Here is a 20,886-nt window from a genome sequence, read left to right on the forward strand (position 1 = left end):
AGAGTGGACTAGAACCTAAAAAGGTGATATAACCGGTTGTAGAACGACGAGAAGTGGGACAACCAGCCCAATCAGAGTCGCTGTAACCAGTGACGTGAAGAGGACTAGAAGAAGAAAGAAGAATACCGTGACCTAAAGAGCCTTTTAGGTAGCGGAGAACTCTATGGGCGGCCTCAAGGTGAGAATTGTGAGGAGATTGCATGAATTGACTGAGGTTATTAACAGCATATGTGATGTCGGGACGGGTTACCGTGAGATAAATGAGACGACCAATTAAGCGTCGATAACTTGTTGGGTCTGGTAATGGAGTTCCATGATCTGGTCCTAGACGAGATTTTTGTTCCATCGGAAAGGCGGAAGGACGGGCAGCCGTTAACCCAGAGTCTTCAAGTATGTCAAGGGTGTATCGTCTTTGACATAAAAAAATCCCTTTGGAGGAACGGGAGACCTCAATTCCAAGAAAATATTGAAGTTTTCCGAGGTCCTTGAGAGAGAACGTAGTGTCAAGAAATATTTTTAGATTGGAAATAGCATTTGTGTCTGTTCCCGTTATGATAATGTCGTCAACGTAAACTAAGACGTAAAGAGAGATAGAGCCCTTGGAATAGGTGAATAAGGAATAATCTGCAAGAGATTGAACAAACCCACGTGTGAGTAAGGCAGAAGAGAATTTAGAGAACCACTGGCGAGAAGCCTGTTTGAGGCCATAGAGTGATTTGTTGAGTTTACATACACGATTCTCCCCCTTAAGCAAAAATCCGGGAGGTGGTTTCATAAAGACTTCCTCATCTAAATCACCTTGTAGGAAGGCATTATTAACATCTAATTGATGTAAAGACCAACCTTTAATGGCGGCAATAGAGAGAAGAGCACGAACTGTTACTAGTTTAGCAACTGGAGCAAAGGTGTCATTATAATCCAAACCTTCAATTTGGGTATATCCCTTTGCCACTAGACGGGCTTTGTAACGTTCGATTGAACCATCGGATTTATGTTTGATTTTGTAGATCCATTTACAACCAATGGGTCTCTTTCCAGGAGGAAGATCGACTAATGTCCAAGTATTGTTAGATTCCAAGGCTTGAACTTCTTTGGTCATGGCCTCGCGCCAATGAGGCGAGGTCATAGCTTGAGTGAAATTGCGAGGTTCTATCGTTGTGAGTACTAAAGTAAGAAACACACGATGAGGAGCGGAAAAGGAATCAAAAGAAATGAAATCTGAAAGAGGATAAGTGATATCATTATTTGAAGAAGAAGCGGAAGATGGGAGGGCGGTACATACATAATCATTGAGATGAGATGGTGGCCGGCGATCTCGCCGAGGTCGAGAGTTTAATGAGGTGGCAGCAGGACACGTAGATTCGGTAGGTAGAGAAGGATTAGTGTCGGCTGATTCAGGAGGTAAGGTGGGAGTGCCTTCAGAGGAGCCCGAAACAGGAGAGGTCATGTGTGAGGTGTTATCCAAATTTGGGGTGCCTATAGCAGGCGTGTGATTGTCCAGGGAAGTGGGGGACACTGTTGGAATAGAAACAGGAGGGTGCTTATAAGAACCATCATCTTCAAGATTAACGAAGGGGCGGACAGTAGTATTTGAGGATGAAGATGGAAAAGCCGACGCAAATGGGAAGCGGTGTTCGTGGAAAATGACATTGCGGGAGACGATGATTCGTTTGGTAGAAAGGCAATATATTTTGTATCCTTTCTGACCGTGAGGATAGCCGACGAAAATGCCGGGTAAAGAACGTGCATCGAGTTTTGTTTTCGGATGGGGATCGTGAGGTGACAACCCATCAAGAAGAGGTGTGGGAAGTTTGTTAATAATGTATACGGCCGTTAAGACGCATTCACCCCAAAATTCGAGTGGTAAGTTAGCATGTAGTCGTAGAGATCTAGCCACTTCCAATATATGGCGGTGCTTCCTTTCAACCACCCCATTTTGTTGGGGTGTGTAAGGACAAGAGCGTTGATGAATAATTCCATTAAGTTGGATCCAAGATTGTACTTCTTTATTCATAAATTCGGTTCCATTATCGGAACGGAGGGTTTGAATGGGAGGAAAAACAATATCACCCTTTCCCGTATTAAGAGTTGATATTGTAGAATGAAATTGAGTTTTTATAAATGTAGAGAAATTGGATAAGCAATTTTTTGTATCGGATTTTGATGAGAGGAAAAATACCCAAGAACATCGAGAGAAGTCATCCACGAGAGTTAAGAAATATCGGCAACCCGAAAAAGATGGGATTGAGAAGGGCCCCCATAAGTCGGCATGTAGTAGTTCAAAAGGTTTAGTAGTCGTTGAAGAACTAGTTGGAAATTGTAGACGTGTTTGCTTAGATAAAGGACAAATCATACACGGAGCTTTATTCATTGAATCAAACGGAATACATGGAAATTTACTAGTTAAAAATTTAAAACGAGAGACACTAAGATGGCCCAAACGACAATGCCATATGTTCGAACTAGCAATACTATTAGAAAAATTAGAAAAACCGACTAAAGGCTCCGTGCGAAGAAAGTAGAGATCATCTCGAGGATCACCACGTCCAATCTTCTGTCCCGTCACTAGGTCCTGAAAGACACAAGAAAAGTAATTGAAAGTTACATTACAATTTAGTGAACGAGAGATACGAGAAACAGAGATTAAGTTAAACTTAAATTATGGGATGTGAAGAACATCATTGAGATAAAAAGATTTGTTGAAAATTACCGAACCAATGTGTAAAACTCGTATACGAGTATCGTCGGGTAATCGAACATAAAAATCGGGAGGAGCAATATAATAAGCAGAGAACGAAGTGAGATCGGAACAAATGTGTCGAGATGCTCCCGAGTCAATGACCCAAGGAGTAGGAGAGAAGGAAGTACCTGTTAGGTTGACCACTGGATCAGTCGTGGGTGCTGTTGGTGAGCTCACAGAGGTGCCTTTAGAGGAGGCAGAAGGCATCGGACGTTGCTGGGCCAAGTAGTTGCAGATGTGGGCGTACTGTTCAGCTGTCATCGAAGTGGCTAAAGGCGCCGCGTTAGGGGCAGGTACCTGTTGGACAGTAGCATCAACAGGGGCTGTTCGTTGGCGATGTGGGTATCCATGGAGTTTGTAGTAGGTGGTTTCCGTGTGTCCATGAACTTGGCAGTGATCACAAAATGGTCTTGGACGTTTGGGTCTTGATCGGTCTGAACGGTCAGATCGAATAGACCTATCCGAGGACTTATCAAAACGAGTAGCGTTAGTTGAACCAAAGTGAGAGACGGCTAAGGCAGCAGCATCCGATCCAATAGAGGAATCAATCATCAAATTTTGTTGGACTTCTTCCTGTTTGATGAGGCTGTGAATCCGCAAAATCGAGGGAAATGGCTCCATAAGTAAGACCTGACTACGGATCGCAGAAAAACGATCATTGAGGCCCTGCAAGAACTCCATAGCACGGTCTTGGTTAAGACGATCAAGAACTGTTTTCCCATGACCACAGATGCATGGTTCGACTGCAGTTAATGATTGAAGTTCATCCTGGATTGATTTCAACTTGGTAAAGTACGAAGATACATCGGAGTTGTCTTGTTTCATAGACGAAATGGCACGCTTCAACTGAAAAATCTTGGGAGCGTTAGTGTGGTGGAAACGTTCATGGAGATTACGCCATATATCCGCCGCACTTTCATCATATAAAATGGATTGGCGGATATCGGGATCAACGGAGTTGAGAAGCCAACTAGTTACGAGATCATTACAACGATCCCATGAGTGTAACTCGGTTGGAGATGTAGGTCGAGGAATGGAACCATCGACAAAAGCAAACTTATCTTTGGCACGAAGTGCCATTTTCATTGCTCGAGACCATGACGGATAGTTATCACCCGAGAGAAGTGGGGTGATAAGTATGGTCGTCGGGGAATCGGAGTGGTGAACATCGAACAATGGAGATGTGGTTTGAGTGATCGAGGTATCCGTAGATGAAGCCATTAAAAAAAATCGAAATTTTTAGTGTTGCTCTAATACCATGTGAAGTTTAATAAACCGAGAGAGGGAGATAGATCGAATGATCTATCTACTGTTAATGGTGAGAAAGAGAGAAACCGAGTAAGTGGAGAAGAGGAAAAGAGATAAGTGAGAAATATTTCTCTTGTATTCAAAAGGGTATATGGTTACAAGTATTTATAGTTTATGATATAGTTAAGATATTCAAAGATACACAAGATACAAATCTAAGTTTGTTATTTGACTAAGTCTATGGATCTTCTCTTGGGTGTTCGACTGGGTTGTTGATCCGACCATGTGGGTCGGATATACGATCCGTGATACTTATAGACGCAACGTGAGGATTGAAGAAACATATCACAATAGTTCCTCTTGGACTCTGGTGTCCAAGCACTATACAGGATAAATGAAATCTATACTAGTTGCCCAATTGTTTTACAGTGAAACGCTTATCAACGTGTTGTATTGATAATCACGGGCTCGTACTTATTACTATGCTCTCCTAGTTAGATATCAATATACTAGATGCTTTTGAAACTTTTACCATTGTCAAAGCTATTTAGAAACTTAACATCAAAATAAAAGATCGATTTGTTTCACTTTTTAACCTGCAAACAAAATGATTCATTAAGCATTTGACCAGACACATAATATGGTTACGATTAGTGGAAGGTCAAACAAAATTATGACGATTTTCGGAAGAACATCTTGACAATAATCAGCACTCTGAGCATCTGTATGTAAACTTCACATTGAAGAATAATTGCAGTGAAAACTAAAAGTGGTACAAAAGTATTTAGTTTCTCACCCGGAGACATTATGAATGAAATGCTTTTTCGCCAAATCCTTCCCAACCGCAACAGCCTACAATGTACATAATATTTATTTTACAGTATTAAGACACTTCTACTTTTAACAAGCAAAGCAAAATGAAACATTGAAACAATGTATTCCATCGGTTGATATATTTTGACATCAGCTAGTATCATTTTCGATATAAGAAAACAGTTGACACTATTTCAGATATATCAATGATGTTGCTTTATATATCAAAGTTCACTTTTTCAATATCCTCGTAATATAATTTTCATTTGTTCTCGATAAATGTGACCTAATACAATAACAACATTATAACTAGCACACGCCCATACTAGATTAGTCCAATGTCGCAACTCTAATCTAATCATTTGAGATTTATAACGTTTAACATTCTGAATATCAACCGCCTCGACCCAAAACGATGAGATTCAATATATCCATAAAAAAAAAATCCTAGAACATAAGCTATTATCAAATTCACTGGAAAAACATAAAAAGATAATATTTTGAAGGTATCTTTTGTCTTTGACAACTTCTACCATTTCATTCCCAGCAAAGCAATTCTTGACGACCTTCAATCTCATCAATCGATCTTGAATTGGTAATTTCTGTCTCAAAACCCTAATTATATCAACCATTTCATCCATCTCTTGTTTCATTTCCTCTTGATCATCAAAACCATAAACTGGTACAGACGGAGCATTATTAGGGCTTTTTTTCCCCTAACATTTCCTTCAATTTCTTCCCATGTTTCTATTAATAGTAGTATTAATCCTTTCTCTCTGAAAAATTAATGTTAATTTCAATCCTTTCTCTCTGAAAAATAATCGAACAGCTCCGTAATCTCTGCAATTTGATCTTAAAAAAAAACCCATGTTTCTATTAATAGTAGTATTAATCCCGATATTCTCTCTCACATGTATATAAACAATTTCCCGTAATTCTCTCTTTCATACAATCCTACTTTCTTACAAATTACTTCAGTCGGTGGTTTCTTTATAAATATCAATTCCTCTTTCACTCTCCCCCAAGTCCCTAACTCTTTGCTTTCTTTCTGTGAAAATCAATAACAATAATCATAGAGAAGAAGGAAGAGGAGAAACATTCTAATGGAGGCTATGAATCTCATTCTTATTAAATTAGGGTTACAACTTAACAAATATATACTAATGATAAAAGACTAAAAGGCCCTTAAAGGGCAAATTACTAAACAACCCCTAACTATTACATATATTATTCTAACACCCTCCCTCAAACTCACGATGCGATTTTGAAAAGTATCGAGAGTTTGCTAACTAAGCAACGAAAGCGTGGAACCGAGTGTGACTTGGTGAACAAGTCACTGCTAAACCAAATACTGCAAAACTGCTAAACCAAAATCCAATATCCGATACTGCCAACCAAAGTCCAATATCGCCCACCAATATCCAATATTTGATACTGCCAACCAAAATCCAAAAACTCGATGTTGCCAACCAAAATCCAATATCCAATACTGCAAACCAAAATCCCTAAAACTACTAAACCAAAATCCGATACTACGAACCAAAATTCAATACTGCAAATTACTGCCAAACTTCAAACGCAGAAGAAGATGCGATCGTTGGAGAGAAGAAGATGCAAATGCAATATTGCCCAAAGGAAGAAGAAGATGCAAATGCAATATTGCCCAAAGGAGGAAGAAGTTGCAAATGCAATATTGCCCAAAGGAGGAAGAAGATTCAAATGCAATATTGCCAAAGGAGGAAGAAGATTCAAATGCAATATTGCCCAAAGGATGAAGAAGATGCAAATGCAATATTGCCAACATTCAAATGCAATATTGCCACAATCCAAATGCAATACTGCCAACAAATTCACTGCCAACCAATTCAATATCAAATCCAAAACCACTTTCATATATTTCAGTAACACCACCTCCTCCAAATTCCAAAACCAACTTACCCAAAAACCACTCAAATCAAATCTCAGCCAAAACTATCATTCAATACCTCCTAAACTATTCAATACTACCATTCAATGCCCACTCAAAACTACCAATCAAATCAAAACTCCCACTCAATACCATTCCACCTTCTTTTTTTATTCAAAAATTTCGCGAAGAGTAACGAAACTAAGCAAACCAACCACCTTTTTTTTTTTTTTTTTTTTAACACCAAAGATCAAAACAATACCAAACAAACTAGCTAAAGAAATACGAAGAAGAAGTGCGAAGTAACAATACCAGATCTGCAACGAGAAAATAATTTTTTCTGCGGAAGCCAAACGGTCCCTTGAAAACAAAATAATTTTCCTGCGAAAAATCATATCCAAACGCACCCTTCTTCTCAAAACAAAACCACCAATCAAAACTACTCTTCAAAAAAACCGCCTACAAATCCTACTCTTCAAAACCGCCAACTAATATCACCAACCAATCCAAGTCTTGAAAACAACCAACAATAATCAAAACCACGAGAAGCAAAATCCAATTCTCCAAACAGCCAACAAAAGAATCACCAACCACCACTCCCTGTTTTCCTTCTTTCAAAAACTGCCCAATCTAAAAAACCGGCAACACGTCCAACCCTTCTTCTACCATACAAACCAAAAACCATAATCCAAAAACCACATTTTCCAAAACCACCTAAGTGCCGATTCTTTCAAAAACCGCAGACCACCTTACCAAATCAAAATTAAACCACCTATCAATCTCGTCAAAACCACCTCTTCCTTTATTACTAGCTCAAAAACGCCTCTTCCTTTAATCCACCAAATCATATCCATCCAATTCCAAAATCAAAAACGCCCAAAATTCTTTTTCAAATCCCACAAAACAGCCACTTCACAATCCCATCAAAAACGCCCAAACTTCTTTTTCAAATCCCACAAAACAGCCACTTCACAATCCCACCAAACAAGAATACCTTGTCCGAATTCCCAACAAACCAGTCAAGCCTTCCACAAACTAACCTTATTCCTTTGCACTAAACAAATCAACAAACCACCTCACCAAAAGGCCAACCAAATCTCCAAACAAAAAACAACCTAAATTAGGGTTACAACTTAACAAATATTTCATTACAAATATTTCATTCTAATCAATTTCATTACAAATATTTCATTCTCTGCTTTCTTACCACTTAGTTAAAGTATCACCTCCCTTCCTTGAAATCTTCAATCACTTTTCTCAAATGGATTCTTACTATATACCACCGTGCTTTAAGTTTAAACCAACTGATGGAGAATTGCTTTATTTCCTCACAAACAAAATTAATAGTCTACCTCTTTGCTGCAATATTCAAACAATTAGTCTCTATGATATTCCCGCCCATATTCTCCCTGGTTAGTTCTTCTTTCATTATATTTATATTAAAATTTCTTTAATAATGCTCTTTATGTATATACAAATATATGTATATGTATTTGTGTATATGTATATGTATATATGTATTATTTATGGTTGTTAACACGGTTAATTATATGTTATAGATTGTTACAAGACTTCGGAAGAAAACGGAGATTGGTTCTTCTTTACTAAAAGAGTACGGAGATCTGAAAATGAAACCCGACCTAACCGTTACACTCCAGGCGGGTATTGGAGGGCAACAACGGCAAGCCAACTTATCAGATGCAGAAAAGATAAAGGCGAAGATAAAATAGAAATCGGAACGAAAAACACTTTGGTTTACTTCAATGGAAATTCTTTGAAATCTACTAAAACAGATTTCATTATGCATGAATACGTCCTAACTACTACAACCACCACCTCTAAGGTACGTATGTAAAGAAAAACTAACTCGTCATAATGTTACTGCTTCAATCTGTTTTAAATTTAGTTGTTTTTTAATTAATTAACTTGATTGATTAACTTTAATTGCAGTTCGATGAATGGGTTGTATGCAGAATTCACATCAACAAACATAGTACATCAAAGATCTCAATGTCAGTAAAGAAAAATGCCATCAACCACAACGATCTCTCAGTTTCATCATTGCCACAAGCTCTACCCTACACAATCGAAAGAATACCAATAAACCATCAAGAACTGATGACAACAAAACCTGAATTGATGGAAAAAGAAACAATAGACGAGGGGATAGAAGAAAAGAAAGATGAATTGTGGATGGAGCTCGAAGAAGCTAAGGAGGAAGAGGAAGCTGAAGATCTTGATATGTGGAGCGAGCTGGACGAAACACTAAAGCAAGTCTAGGTGTAAAACTAGTGCTCTTAATTTAGTAGTCATTTGAAGAATTATACGTAAAGGCCGATTAATAAAAGACTGATATAGGATTTGGTTAGAAGTAGAGTTAATGTATTTAGGAGAACTACATTGCACTTGATCCAGTAGAAGTCAGTTTAGTCTGACCCCCTCATTGGTATGTAGGCAGCCCTAAAGTTACCTGGTTCAGTGCTTTTATATAATAAACAAAAAAAAAAGTGTAATGTATGTGGCACTATTTGAATACATTACTAAGGTTGTGTTTGTTTTTTTGTAAGAGTCTGAATCTGAATTTGCTGAATCTGAAATGTCTAAACTAAATTTGCTGAATCTGAAAAATCTGAATATATTTAAAAATTAGGTGTTTGTTTTTTAAATCTGAACGATGAAATCTGAATTACTATTTTGACTATAATAGCCCTCCTTAATTTAGTTCACCAAACAGACCCTAAGCCCATCTAAATAAAATGTTAGAAACCCTAAAATTGTATTCTTTCTCTTCTCAAAAAGTTCAGACATCAGCCTCCCTCTCTCTCTACCGATGGAAATATCTCGCCGGAAATATCTCGTCAGAGCTCTATCTCTGAAAAGCTTTCGCCGGATCTCCCTCTCTACGAAGGACTCATTAATTTTCCACTACACATGTATAAATCAGAGGGAGGAATCTTAGTGAGAGAAAGTTCATCTTTATCTCTTATTCTTCTTCTTCTCTCTCTCTCTGACTCACTCTCTTTCTCTTTCTACTCAGACTAGGGTTTGAATGTTGAGCCCTCGTAAGATGAAGATGATAACTACATTTCCCAACACCAAATCGATCAAGAACTAGGGTTTCATTAAATCCTACTTATCCAGAATCATGTTCAAAGAAGAGAACTGAAAGAGATTATTGTGGTGACTCGATTGGAAATGAAGGGGATTCTGTTTGTTGTTCCATTAGTATGGAGCCATGGTCTTCAAAAGATGGTGGTGGTGGTAGTCGCAGTGTGTGGTGGTCGTGGTGTGGTTTGTGGTGGTTTTGTCAGTGGTGGTGTTGTTGGTTTTGCCAGTGGTGGTGCTGTTGATTTTGCCGGCGGTGGCGTTGCCGGTGGTGTGGTGTTTAATGTTGGGACGTAAATTTCTCAAATACTAAGGGGCATAAACGTCATTTGTCGTATTTCAGCAATTGAACCTAGTTTTCAGACTTGTTTTGAAGTCTGAAAAATGTTGGCTCTTTTTCAGCCATTTCAGACCTTGGCCAAATTCAAACCAATTTTCAGATTTTTTTAAATTTGAAAACAAACATCTGAAATTTGAATTGAAGTCCAATTCAGATTTCAGATCTTAAAAAATAAAAAAACAAACAGCACCTAAGTTTATAAAAAATTGTGTTCCATTTTATGTTTGTATGCTTCTTTGTGTGGATAAAGTTTATGCCCACAAGTGTTTTTCTTGTATCTTAGAATTAGTATTTTGTTGAATTTTGCCATCTAGAATCAGGGTATTATTATTTCATAAAAAAAAAAGAATCAGGGTATTATTGTGAAAATATTGTGTTACATGTTGAGTGGACATTTGCAGTTATAGGTGCATGTACTAAATTATATTGTGGTATCTCTTTTTTTATATTTGCTATTTTTGTATGAGTAGATTTTATACAAATATAATTTTTCCGTCATGTGATTGTTTGAGTAGTATACATACTAATTCATGTTCGTATCTGGCGTGCTACATTTTTATGTTTGTACAGGCAAAAATTGTTAATTTGTTAGTGTATATTTCCGATTCAATTTCGTTTACTCACTCATTGATATTGGCTAGTATTGAAAAAACACATGAAGTTACAGTTCAAGTAGTTAGGGTAACGTATATTGTACCCAAATCTTATGTCTGGTATTGGCATGAATATTAATCCAGAAGCTTTCGTGCTATGTACAAAAAATGTGAAAAAGAGTGATCTGTCTGTTTCCAACGGCATTATGATTGTGCTTGACTAGGGCATATAGATTCAGGCACAACATACTAGTGAATAGGAAATGCTTAGAGGTCAAAAGACTCCAGGAGTTTCTCCTGATGTGCTTGAGTCTTCAAAGTACAAGATATTACTAAAACTACTTAGCTCTTGGCCTCTTACAACCTAGGGACATGTTAGGAACTATATAAACCTACCGAAACTAAATAAGTGTCTGATTTTTGCACTTTGTGTTGATGTGGGTTAACTTGTATTCTTTTGTTTTCCTCTATCTTCTTGTTTGTTCGGTCGATTAACACAATTTTGCACTTATAAGTCATTTAATGATAGTGCATTTATCAATCATTAAATAATCCCACAAATTGACTGCGGAGCTATATTTGAAGCAAGTACTCTAATAGTTGAGCGACATTGACGATTTACCACGAAATAGTCTTTTCACCTAGCTGGTACCTAATAGTATTGAAATGTTGATTGATGAAAACAACTCAAACAGTTGAAACTAATAAGTAGATAAATCACCATACAAAAATTACACGAATTAATTTACCAAGCAGTTGATGGACTCCAAAACATTGCTCTGGGAGCTTTCGTCCTTTTAGTTCCGCATGTGAAAACTTTTACCTAGCAGAGACATTTAGTTTCTGATACTGTACGCCATGATAGACTTTCAATTTGAAATGCTTGGCATTCATCAAGAAACGAATAAAAGTTAAAAAAAAAACATCAAGAATCAACAAATGATTCTGCCTTAGACATCCTTTGTTGAGATGATTGACTCTTAAGTCAGATTTGTGTCACGTCTGACTCAAGAACACTTAAGATAAACCCGATTAAGCCATCGGGAATAAGGAAAAAAGGGTTATTTCCCAAATAGCCCCCAACTTTGTGACCAGCTTCCTGCCTAGCCCCTTATTATATCGAAAATACCCAGATGACCTTTTTTTTCAGATTACGTTATAACACCGTTAACTAGTCATCATCTCTCTCTCCTCCATTTCACCACCTCTCTCTGTCACCTCATCTTCTCGCCACCTCATCGTCTTCACCGGCAAAGGTTGCCGGCCAATTTTCCGGCCGGTGTGACCTTCAAACATTAAAAAAAAAAATCTATGTTCCTCTCTCTCTCTAACACTCCGGCGAAGGGAAACCTTCGCCGGAGTTCTGATCTGTTCGTGAACACTAAAAAAAAAATCTCTCCCTCTCTCTCAAAATTGTTTTTTTTTTCTCTCCTCTCTCTCTCTCTAAATACTCCGGCGAAGGGAAACCCTTCGCAGGAGTGCACTGACCTTGAAGTGACCTACTCCGGCAAAGGAATTCCCTTCGCCGGAGTATTTAGGTGTCGTTTGACAACCAAAAGTAGTACTTTTGCTTGTAGTATATGTTCTTTTGCTTTAAAAAGACAAAAAAGTTTCAAAAGTATATTTGGCAAAAATGTCACTTATAAGTCAAAAAAAGTCAAAAAATTAATTTGGTAACTCAATTTACTTTTGATAATTTTATTTTTCTTTCTCTTAGAGATACTCGGTTTTAATTATGATTTCCACGATTATTCTTGTATACGAAGTAGTGGTTATATTGGTTGTAATGGTGGTGCCATGAAGGTATGGTTATGGGGTGTGGTGATAGTTGAGGTTTGATGGTGGTGGTGGTATAGAGGTATGATGGTGGCAACGGTGGTGGTGGAGGTATGATGCTGACGATGGTGGTGGAAATACGGTGGTGGTGGAAGTACGTTGGTGGTGGAAGTACGGTGGTGGTTGAGATACGGTGATGGTGGTGGATAAGGTATGTGAGTGATAGTGACGGAGTTATGGTGGTGGTGGTATGTTGATGGTGGTAAAAGTGGTGGATAAGATATGTAGGTGGTAATGATGGAGGTATGGTGGTGGTGGTGAAGGTACCGTGGTGGTGGTGAAGGTATGGTGGTGGTGGTGGTGGTGGTGGTGGTGGTGGCGGTGAAAGTACGGTGGTGATGGTGGTGGTGGTGGTGGTGGTGAAGGTTCGGTGATGGTGGTGGTGGAGCTACAAGGTGGTTGTTGTCGAGGTGTGGTGGTGTATGGTGGTGGTATGAAGGTGGTGGATAAGATGTGGTGGTGGTGGTAGTTGAGGTAGGGAGGTGCAATGCTTGTTGTGGTGGTGGTGAGGGTAGAATGGTAAGGTAGAAGTTTAGTTGTGGTAATGGAGCTGAGATAGACAAAAAAAAAATCGTCAAGTAAAATTCATGCATGTCTAAAAAAAAGTTACTTTACTATGAAGTCAAAAACTAAAAATTTTAACTTCAAAAAGAAGTCAAATTTTAGCTTAAATGACGTCGGTAATTTTTTGGTACCAAACTAACTTTTTGACTTTTCTACTTAAATAAGCAAAAAAGTAACTTATTTTAGTGTTGTCAAACGACACCTTAGAGAGAGAAAACTTAAAAAAAAATTAGAAAGAGAGAGGAGAGAGTTTTTTTTTAATGTTTGAAGGTCACCGACCGGAAAATTGGCCAGCCGACGACTATAGCCGGTGAAGATGATGAGGTGGCGAGAAGAAGAAGTGGCAGAGAGGTGATGAGATGGAGGAAGAGAGAGGTGATGAGATGGGGGAGAGAGAGATGATGACTAATTAACAGTGTTACAACGAAATCGGAAAAAAGGGACCATCTGAATATTTTTGATAAAGTAGAGAGTCAGACAGGAAACTGGACACAACTCGAAGACCCACATTTCTTAATTAGACTTTAGTTATAGCATAACGCCTTTTCTTACATATTCGTGAGAGTTGTTTGGCACCATGTGGTGCTTCAATCAAGGACATTGTACTAGTATTAAGTACAAATTTATCCAAAAATAATAGTCGAAATTGATTAAAAAAACAACAAATATTCAATACTAGTTATTTATATTGTTCAGCTAGAACTAAGCACAAAATTATCCAAAAATTATGCTAGTATGAGAACTATCACAACAATTTCAGTTATACACAAAATTGTCTATTTACACTTCGCATAATAATTTAGACTCAACTAAAAATAATTAAGACTCAAACTTTTCTAGATATAATTTTAAAGCTTTTGCTTGTGTTTGAAATTTGAAGTATCCGTTTTCTCTTGAAACTTTTAGGAGTTCAACGACCAGTTATAACTCTGATAAACAACACTAATCGGGCCTTCGTCGTTCAGAAGATGGGCCAAAGATCCTGCTTTACTTGAATCCAAGTACTCAATTACCCAGTTAAGTAATTCTCTTTCATGACCAAAATCTACCATGAACCTGCAACAAAACATTTGAAAAAAAATATTATTCCCCACATTTAAGGAAAAAAATTATTGGGAAGAAAAAGCTAAAGCTATAGATGTTTTAACAAGAACATGGGATTCGAATAATAATAATAGTGGTAGAAGCTCATTACTGAAAAGCTGTCGGTATCTATGTTGTAACGGCCATATCCCCAATATTGTTATCGATATAATTGACGCAGTTGAAGTTTAGAGAAGAAAACTTTTATTAAAACTTACCATTTGATGACCCCAGAGACATATACTGTTCTCTTTGCAATATCGACAATTAGTCCATCATCTTGGAAGAACTCTCTTGCTGCTGATCTTAACTCCGCTTCAATGACTTGTCCGGAGAAAAATCTCACTTTTGGGCTTGATCTTGTCCCATTGCATAATCCAAAATGGATCAATGGGTTAACAGTAGGAAGAGCTACCTGAAAATTTTGAACCATTTTCTATATTGTCAGTGATTTGAAATTACAATAAGAAGAAATGAAGATAATTGTTCTCACTGAGTAAGGCTCAAAATCTGCTTTAGTTCAACAAGATCACACGGCTTGAAATTCACAACTAAAAATAAAATGTGATTTCGTAGATTTCTGATACCTTTGGATAAATAATGGTAAGATACTATTCCCATTATTCAATAATTTGAAGGTAGGTTTTGGGCTTTCTAGGTCACTAGAAGTTTAAACTCTTTTCCAAGACAATATATAGCTTCAGTGTTGCATAAAGAATGAATATAAATGCAATTCTATCGTCATAAAACAATCTTTAACATTTTAACTAGTCAATTTCCGATAGTATAAACTGTAATTTCAGTTTAATCTGTTAAGTCTTGGACTTCCTGATTGGGTGATCTAGTTGGACCCTAACTCTTATATCTGGTATGTAAATTTGTTATTTTTACCTAAAAGTTTGAACTTGAAGAGCAAGCAGTATTCAACATTGGCATCATGGTAATCAAATAAACATCCATAGGATTCTTAGGAAAAAAAAAGAGGAAATAATTTGATTGGTACCTTCAAGCGCTCATCACCAGCTCCAAACGGCTTTGTCCAAGAGAGAGGTTGTCTCCGATTAGATCGAAGGATTCCATTCTTAATGATATTAAGGGAGTAAGGATAGCCTCCTATTATATACTGGAAATCCCCATAGAAGGCCTTCCTGTCAATAACTCCTTCTGGGCATCCTACCCTTGCCACTGCATGGATTACCATGCCATTGTACATGTTCATGAAAAATGTGAGCTTCTCATCGTTCGTAAGCCCTGAGATGTCGACTCGCTGCAGATCTTTAGTCATATTTACGTATCTACATGCATAAATCAATGAAGGGATCATGTTCTACATTTTCGCGAGTAAAAGAGGGAAGGTGCAAAGAAAATTTAAAAAACGCAAGGATCATTTTCAAACTATGTAGCTTAAAGTTTAAACCCATTTCAGTTACTTTCATAACATCTGTAATCTGTATTGAAAGATAAATATTAACTCTAACAAAAATTGTTGTTAATTTCCCGACAAGTCTGTGGATGAGTAAGAATCAGATTATTCAGATTGTAAAAGAAGAACAACGAAAACAAACAAACACTAATGAAAAGATATAAAAATGTTTTATGAGTTCGAATTTGAGAGATGGGTGAGCTTTTTTAGAACAGAAGTTGGAAAGTACCTCCGGAATTCCTCGCTGTTGCTGATGCTTGCATAGTCGAGGTGACGCCTGTCCTCAGATGCATATGATTCAAGGATGGCAAACATCAGATTGGTGAGCCTTTTGCCCACAACAACTGCAGATTTTGACTTGCAGTCATTTGTGGATCCCCTGAAGTTAAAGCATCTTGGGATGAATGTTTCATGCTCAAGGAAACGATAGTAATGGTTGCCATCCTCAAATTCATTGTGTCTGACAAATAACATCAGCAGAAGTTAACAAAAGATGATTGTACAAATCACTGCCTTTTCAATATCTAGCTCCGAATCATATTATCATTACAACAGATATGAAGAGTTGTTGGCGTTCGGATGTCATTTATTGAAGGTAAAGGGAATCCGACTGATTCTCTCAAAAATCTGCTCACAAAAGGTTTACGAATGGTTTATGAAACCTATATAATGTGGGATGTATTTCGACACTCTCTTCAATGCAAGAGCCAAAATTAATTTCAGCACCTTATGGATTGCATCAGAATGAGCTTCCCCAGATGAGATGAAATTTAGTAAATCTGTTTTAGGTATTTCAGTATACTTACTACCTACCAAGATCATTCCAGAGTAAGGGAATCCATCTGCACCATAGTCAATCGGTCTAACACATTCAGAACAATTCTAAAGCTCGTGGCCAAGTGTATTAGATCTAGGACCACCTCGTCCATTACCAAATACTCAAGTAGGTTTGAGTTTGGATACTCACAAACTTAATATGGCATCAGAGCTAGGCCCTACGGTCACATATTGTCCACTCCCAACTAAAATAGAGATACATAATTGGCTTATAGACCCAATATGAGGATTTAAGAAACATGTCACAATAGTTCCTCGTGGACTCTGGTGTCCAAATATACAGGATAAAATGTAATCTATACTTGTTCGCCAATTATTTTAGGTTAAAACGCCTATGAACTTGTTGCATTGATAATACTGGGCTCGTACTTATTACTATGCTCTACTAACTTAGATATCAACATACTAGATGCTTTTGAAACTGTTAGCATTGTCAAAGCTAAGTAGAAACTTAACATCAAAATAAAAGATCGATTTACTTCACTTTTTAACCTCCAAACAAAATGATTCATTAAGCATTTGACCAGACACTAAATATGGTTACGGTCGACGGAAGGTCAAACAAAATTATGACAATTTTCGAACGAACATCTTGACAATAATCAGCACTCTAAACATCTTTACGTAAACTTGAAATAATTGCAGTGTAAACTAAAAGTGGTACAAAAGTATTTAGTTTCTCACCCGAAAACATTATGAATAAAATGCTTGTTCGCCAAATCCTTCCCAATTGCAACAGCCTACAGTGCACATGATATTTATTTTACAATATTAAGACAATTCTACTTTTGACAGACAAAATCAAACATTGAAACAATGCATTTCATCGGTTGATATATTTTGACATAAGCTAGTATCGTTTATGATATATAAGAAAACAGTTGATACTTATTTGGGTGATAACATCAACATATATCAATGATATTGCTTTATACTTATCGTTTTCTTGTTTTTTTATATTATTTCAGATGTAAAAAGTGATAGTGGGAATATGCAGGTCCTCCTAGTTGGTAGTGTGCCACTACTCTTCAATAAAAATAAATACATATACAACATAAAAAAACTAATCTTTTCTATATCAAAGTTCACTTTTTCAATCTCCTCATAATATAATTTTTCTTTGTCTTCGGTAAATGTGACCTAATACAATAACAACATTATCAGTAGCACACGCCTATACCTAGATTAGTCCAATCTCGCAACTCTGATCTAATCATTTGAGATTTATAAAGTTTGACATTCTGAATATCAACCGCATCGACCCAACACGATGAGATTCATAATATCCATAAAAAATTCCAGAATACAAGCTACTATAAAAATCCACTGAAAAAACATAGAAAATAGAATATTTTGAAGGTACCTTTTGTCTTTCACAAGTTAAGTGATGAATAATCACTTCTACCATTTCATTCCCAGCAAAGCAATTCTTGACGACCTTCAACCTCATCAATCGATCTTGAATTGGTAATTTCTGTCTCAAAACCCTAATAATATCAACCATTTCATCCATCTCTTGCTCCATTTCCTCTTGATCATCAAAACCATAAACCGGTACAGACGGAGCATTACTAGGGCACTTTTCCCCTAACATTTCCTTCAATTTCTTCTCCAATTCCGTACCATTTCTCAAAGAATTAATCACCTCTAAACCACCTAAAAGCTTCTCATTAAAGAAAATTTGAGGAACTGAACAACTTCCAGTCCTTTGAATCAATTCTTTCTCTCTCATTGGATAAACATTAATGTTAATTTCAACAAATTTCAATCCTTTCTCTCTGAAAAATGATCGAACAGCTCCACAATCTCTGCAATTCGATCTTGAAAACAAACTTATTCTACCTCTGAATTCAAATTGATTTTCTGTCTCATCATCATTTTTCATTTGAACAATCACTTTAACACCGGAGAGATTGATTTCTGTAACATCACTTTTGTTGTTGTTGATGTTATTATCTTTAGAAGTTGAAATTCCTCCGAAAAGTGTAGAAGTTAAAGTACTACTTCGTTGACGGAAGAAGTTACCGATAGCCGGAATAGATCTAGAATTTGAATCAGATTGTGATCGTTCCAATTGATTAATCTGTTCGTTGGTTCCATTAGAGGCGTATAAACCTGGTGGTGCTTCTGGTTGCGGAAACTGTAAAAGAGGTCCACTAATCTTTTCCTCTTTACGGGAATTTTCATCACTCGACCTTGAATTTAGGTTATTATTATTGTTATCGTCCTTGTCAATTTTATTGTTGCCGTCTTCTTCTTCTTCTTCTTGGATGGGAAATTCTCTGTTTTCGATTTCAATATCAGTGAAATCTGATGTTGTATCAATCGGTTCAGCTTTAATATCTTGGTAATTTAAATTTGGATTGCCGCCAAAACCAGGATCATCAAAGTTCAAACTATTAGGGTTGATTTCTAATTCAGAAAAAGAAGAAGAAGAAGAAGGAACTGAATTATGGTGTTGTTGGTGAGAAGGATTCATTGTCTATTTTTTTGTTCTTATGAAAAAACCCTAAGGGAAGAAGAAGTTAGCATAAACGTTCTTCAGGAGAGCGAAAACAAAACCAGAGGATTAAAAGGAGAAGAGAAAGAGAGTGGGGAGAGTTAAGGGCGCGATGAGAGAGAGAGAGAAGAGATGGCGGAGAAACCGGAGAGATTTTAATGGTCTAGAGAGAGAGATTGAGATAGAGAGAGAGAGGGGAGTTTGAAATATTGACGAGGAAGAGGTCAAAGAAATTTTCTTCTGGTAATAGGAGGAGGCTTCTCCAGCCGGGAACTTGATGACGCCAATTTTTCCCAAACTTCTTTGCCGGCTAAACAGAGTGGTACTACCGTTCTACCTTCTCTTTTGGCCCTCCGACTGCACCTTTTAGGCTACAAGGACATTAGCCATTAGGTTATGTTTGGTGCACCCCCAAAGTGAGACTATTAATACCAAAAAATTTTCTTCTCATATTGACTAAAGTACATAGATACATCGTGAATATATTTAACCATGAATTGAGTAAGTTCAATAACTCTTGTATTAAATCTTTAAGGGTCATATAAAGATTGTGGAGTCCATCTCATGGGATCAGAGAGCTCATTTATTTCTACATCTACCTTATTTATTATACTCACGTTCAATAAATTATGAATTTCAACTTCTATCAAAATCAAATTTCGGATTTCCGAATGAGTGGTTGTCTTACCATTACACCAAATAGTAGCAGACTAAATAACAATATTCTATAGTTTGATTTGGTCATGAATAGTTTAACAAGTTTATAATAGGTTAATTTCCTAAATAGACCCCAACTTTGTGATCGGTTTCCTGCCTAACCTCCTACTTTGTCAAAAATATCCAGATGGCTCCCTTTTTCAGATTCCGTTATAACACCGTTAACCAGTCATTATTTCTCTCTCCTCCATCTCATAACCTCTCTCTGCTTTCTCGCCACCTCATCGTCTTCACCGGCGAAGGTCGTCGGCTGGGCAATTTTCCGGACGGCGACCTTCAAACATAAAAAAAATATATATATATTTTCTTTCTCTCTCTAAAAAAAATATTTAGAGAAAAAGGAAAAAAAATTTGAAGGTCGTCGGCCAGAAAATTGTCCGACCGGCGACCTTCGCCGGTGAAGACGATGAGGTGACGAGAAAGTGAGTCATTTAATTTTATTAGGTCAGAGGACAATCTAGTCTTCAACAAAAAAAACAGAGGAGAATATATTTTTAAATGAAACCTCAAAGTACACATTATTTATATTATTATTTTCTTTGTTGAAAGAACACTATTTATATTTTACCCACACTCTTTTTATGTTCTTTCTTTCATGGTCGCTACCCCAAATAATTGTCGACCCCCACTTCTGGTCCTTACCTTCTACGGTCGTCATTCCTATTTTTTTTCCCCACTCCTCCCTCTCCCTTTATTATGTCTTGATGCAGAGGAAAAGGTTGAGGAGAAAAAAAAATGAACAGGAAAATAGATTATTGACCGTGGTAGTTGGAAGTGGTGGTGTGAGATGAAGATGAGCTAAAGTTATAGATGAAGATGATATAAGTGAGAAATAAATAGTTTATAATTTCAAATTCACAAATTAAGTTACTTAACTTAGTCAAGTCAATTGGATTAATAGATTTTAACTCACAACTCATCTTTACCTAAACAATTTTGGACGCCCCGAAGCACCAACCTTAGTAAGGTGTCGTTTGGCAACCAAAAGTAGAAGTACTTTTGCTTGTAGTAGAAGTTCTTTTGCTTTAAAAAACATAAAAAAAATTCAAAAGTATATTTGGCGAAAATGTTACTTATAAGTAAAAAGTCAAAAAGTTAGTTTGGTAACTCAATTTACTTTTGATAATTTTATTTTTCTTTCTTATAGAGATACTTGATTTTAATTGAATTTATTTATGATT

At 36.9% G+C, this 20,886-nt stretch overlaps 1 protein-coding gene across 1 annotated transcript; it reads right to left on the reverse strand.

Annotated features, from left to right (window-relative positions):
- Window positions 1–13,797: 13,797 nt before the first annotated feature.
- LOC147566473 (uncharacterized) lies at window positions 13,798–19,480 on the reverse strand. The gene is made up of 6 exons (XM_086652976.1): window positions 17,852–19,480; window positions 17,173–17,228; window positions 15,881–16,111; window positions 15,232–15,523; window positions 14,447–14,643; window positions 13,798–14,201 (listed from the first exon to the last, which is right to left on the reverse strand). Exons 1-6 carry the CDS (start codon window positions 18,965–18,967, stop codon window positions 14,048–14,050), a joined length of 2,046 nt encoding a protein of 681 aa, XP_086509102.1. The 5' UTR covers window positions 18,968–19,480; the 3' UTR covers window positions 13,798–14,047.
- Window positions 19,481–20,886: the final 1,406 nt, after the last annotated feature.

The sequence above is a fragment of the Eschscholzia californica genome, unplaced genomic scaffold, assembly GCF_041429995.1.
Source record: "Eschscholzia californica isolate CP2 unplaced genomic scaffold, dmEscCali1.0.p SCAF_1, whole genome shotgun sequence".
Lineage (NCBI taxonomy): Eukaryota > Viridiplantae > Streptophyta > Magnoliopsida > Ranunculales > Papaveraceae > Eschscholzia > Eschscholzia californica.

Coding starts and splice junctions, on each gene's coding strand:
- LOC147566473 (XM_086652976.1), bottom strand. CDS start 18,967: ATGAATCCTTCTCACCAACAACACCATAATTCAGTTCCTTCTTCTTCT. Junction 15,524..15,880: donor AACAGCGAGGAATTCCGGAG/GTACTTTCCAAC, acceptor TTATGCATGTAG/ATACGTAAATATGACTAAAG. Junction 14,644..15,231: donor CTGGTGATGAGCGCTTGAAG/GTACCAATCAAA, acceptor CAAAATTTTCAG/GTAGCTCTTCCTACTGTTAA.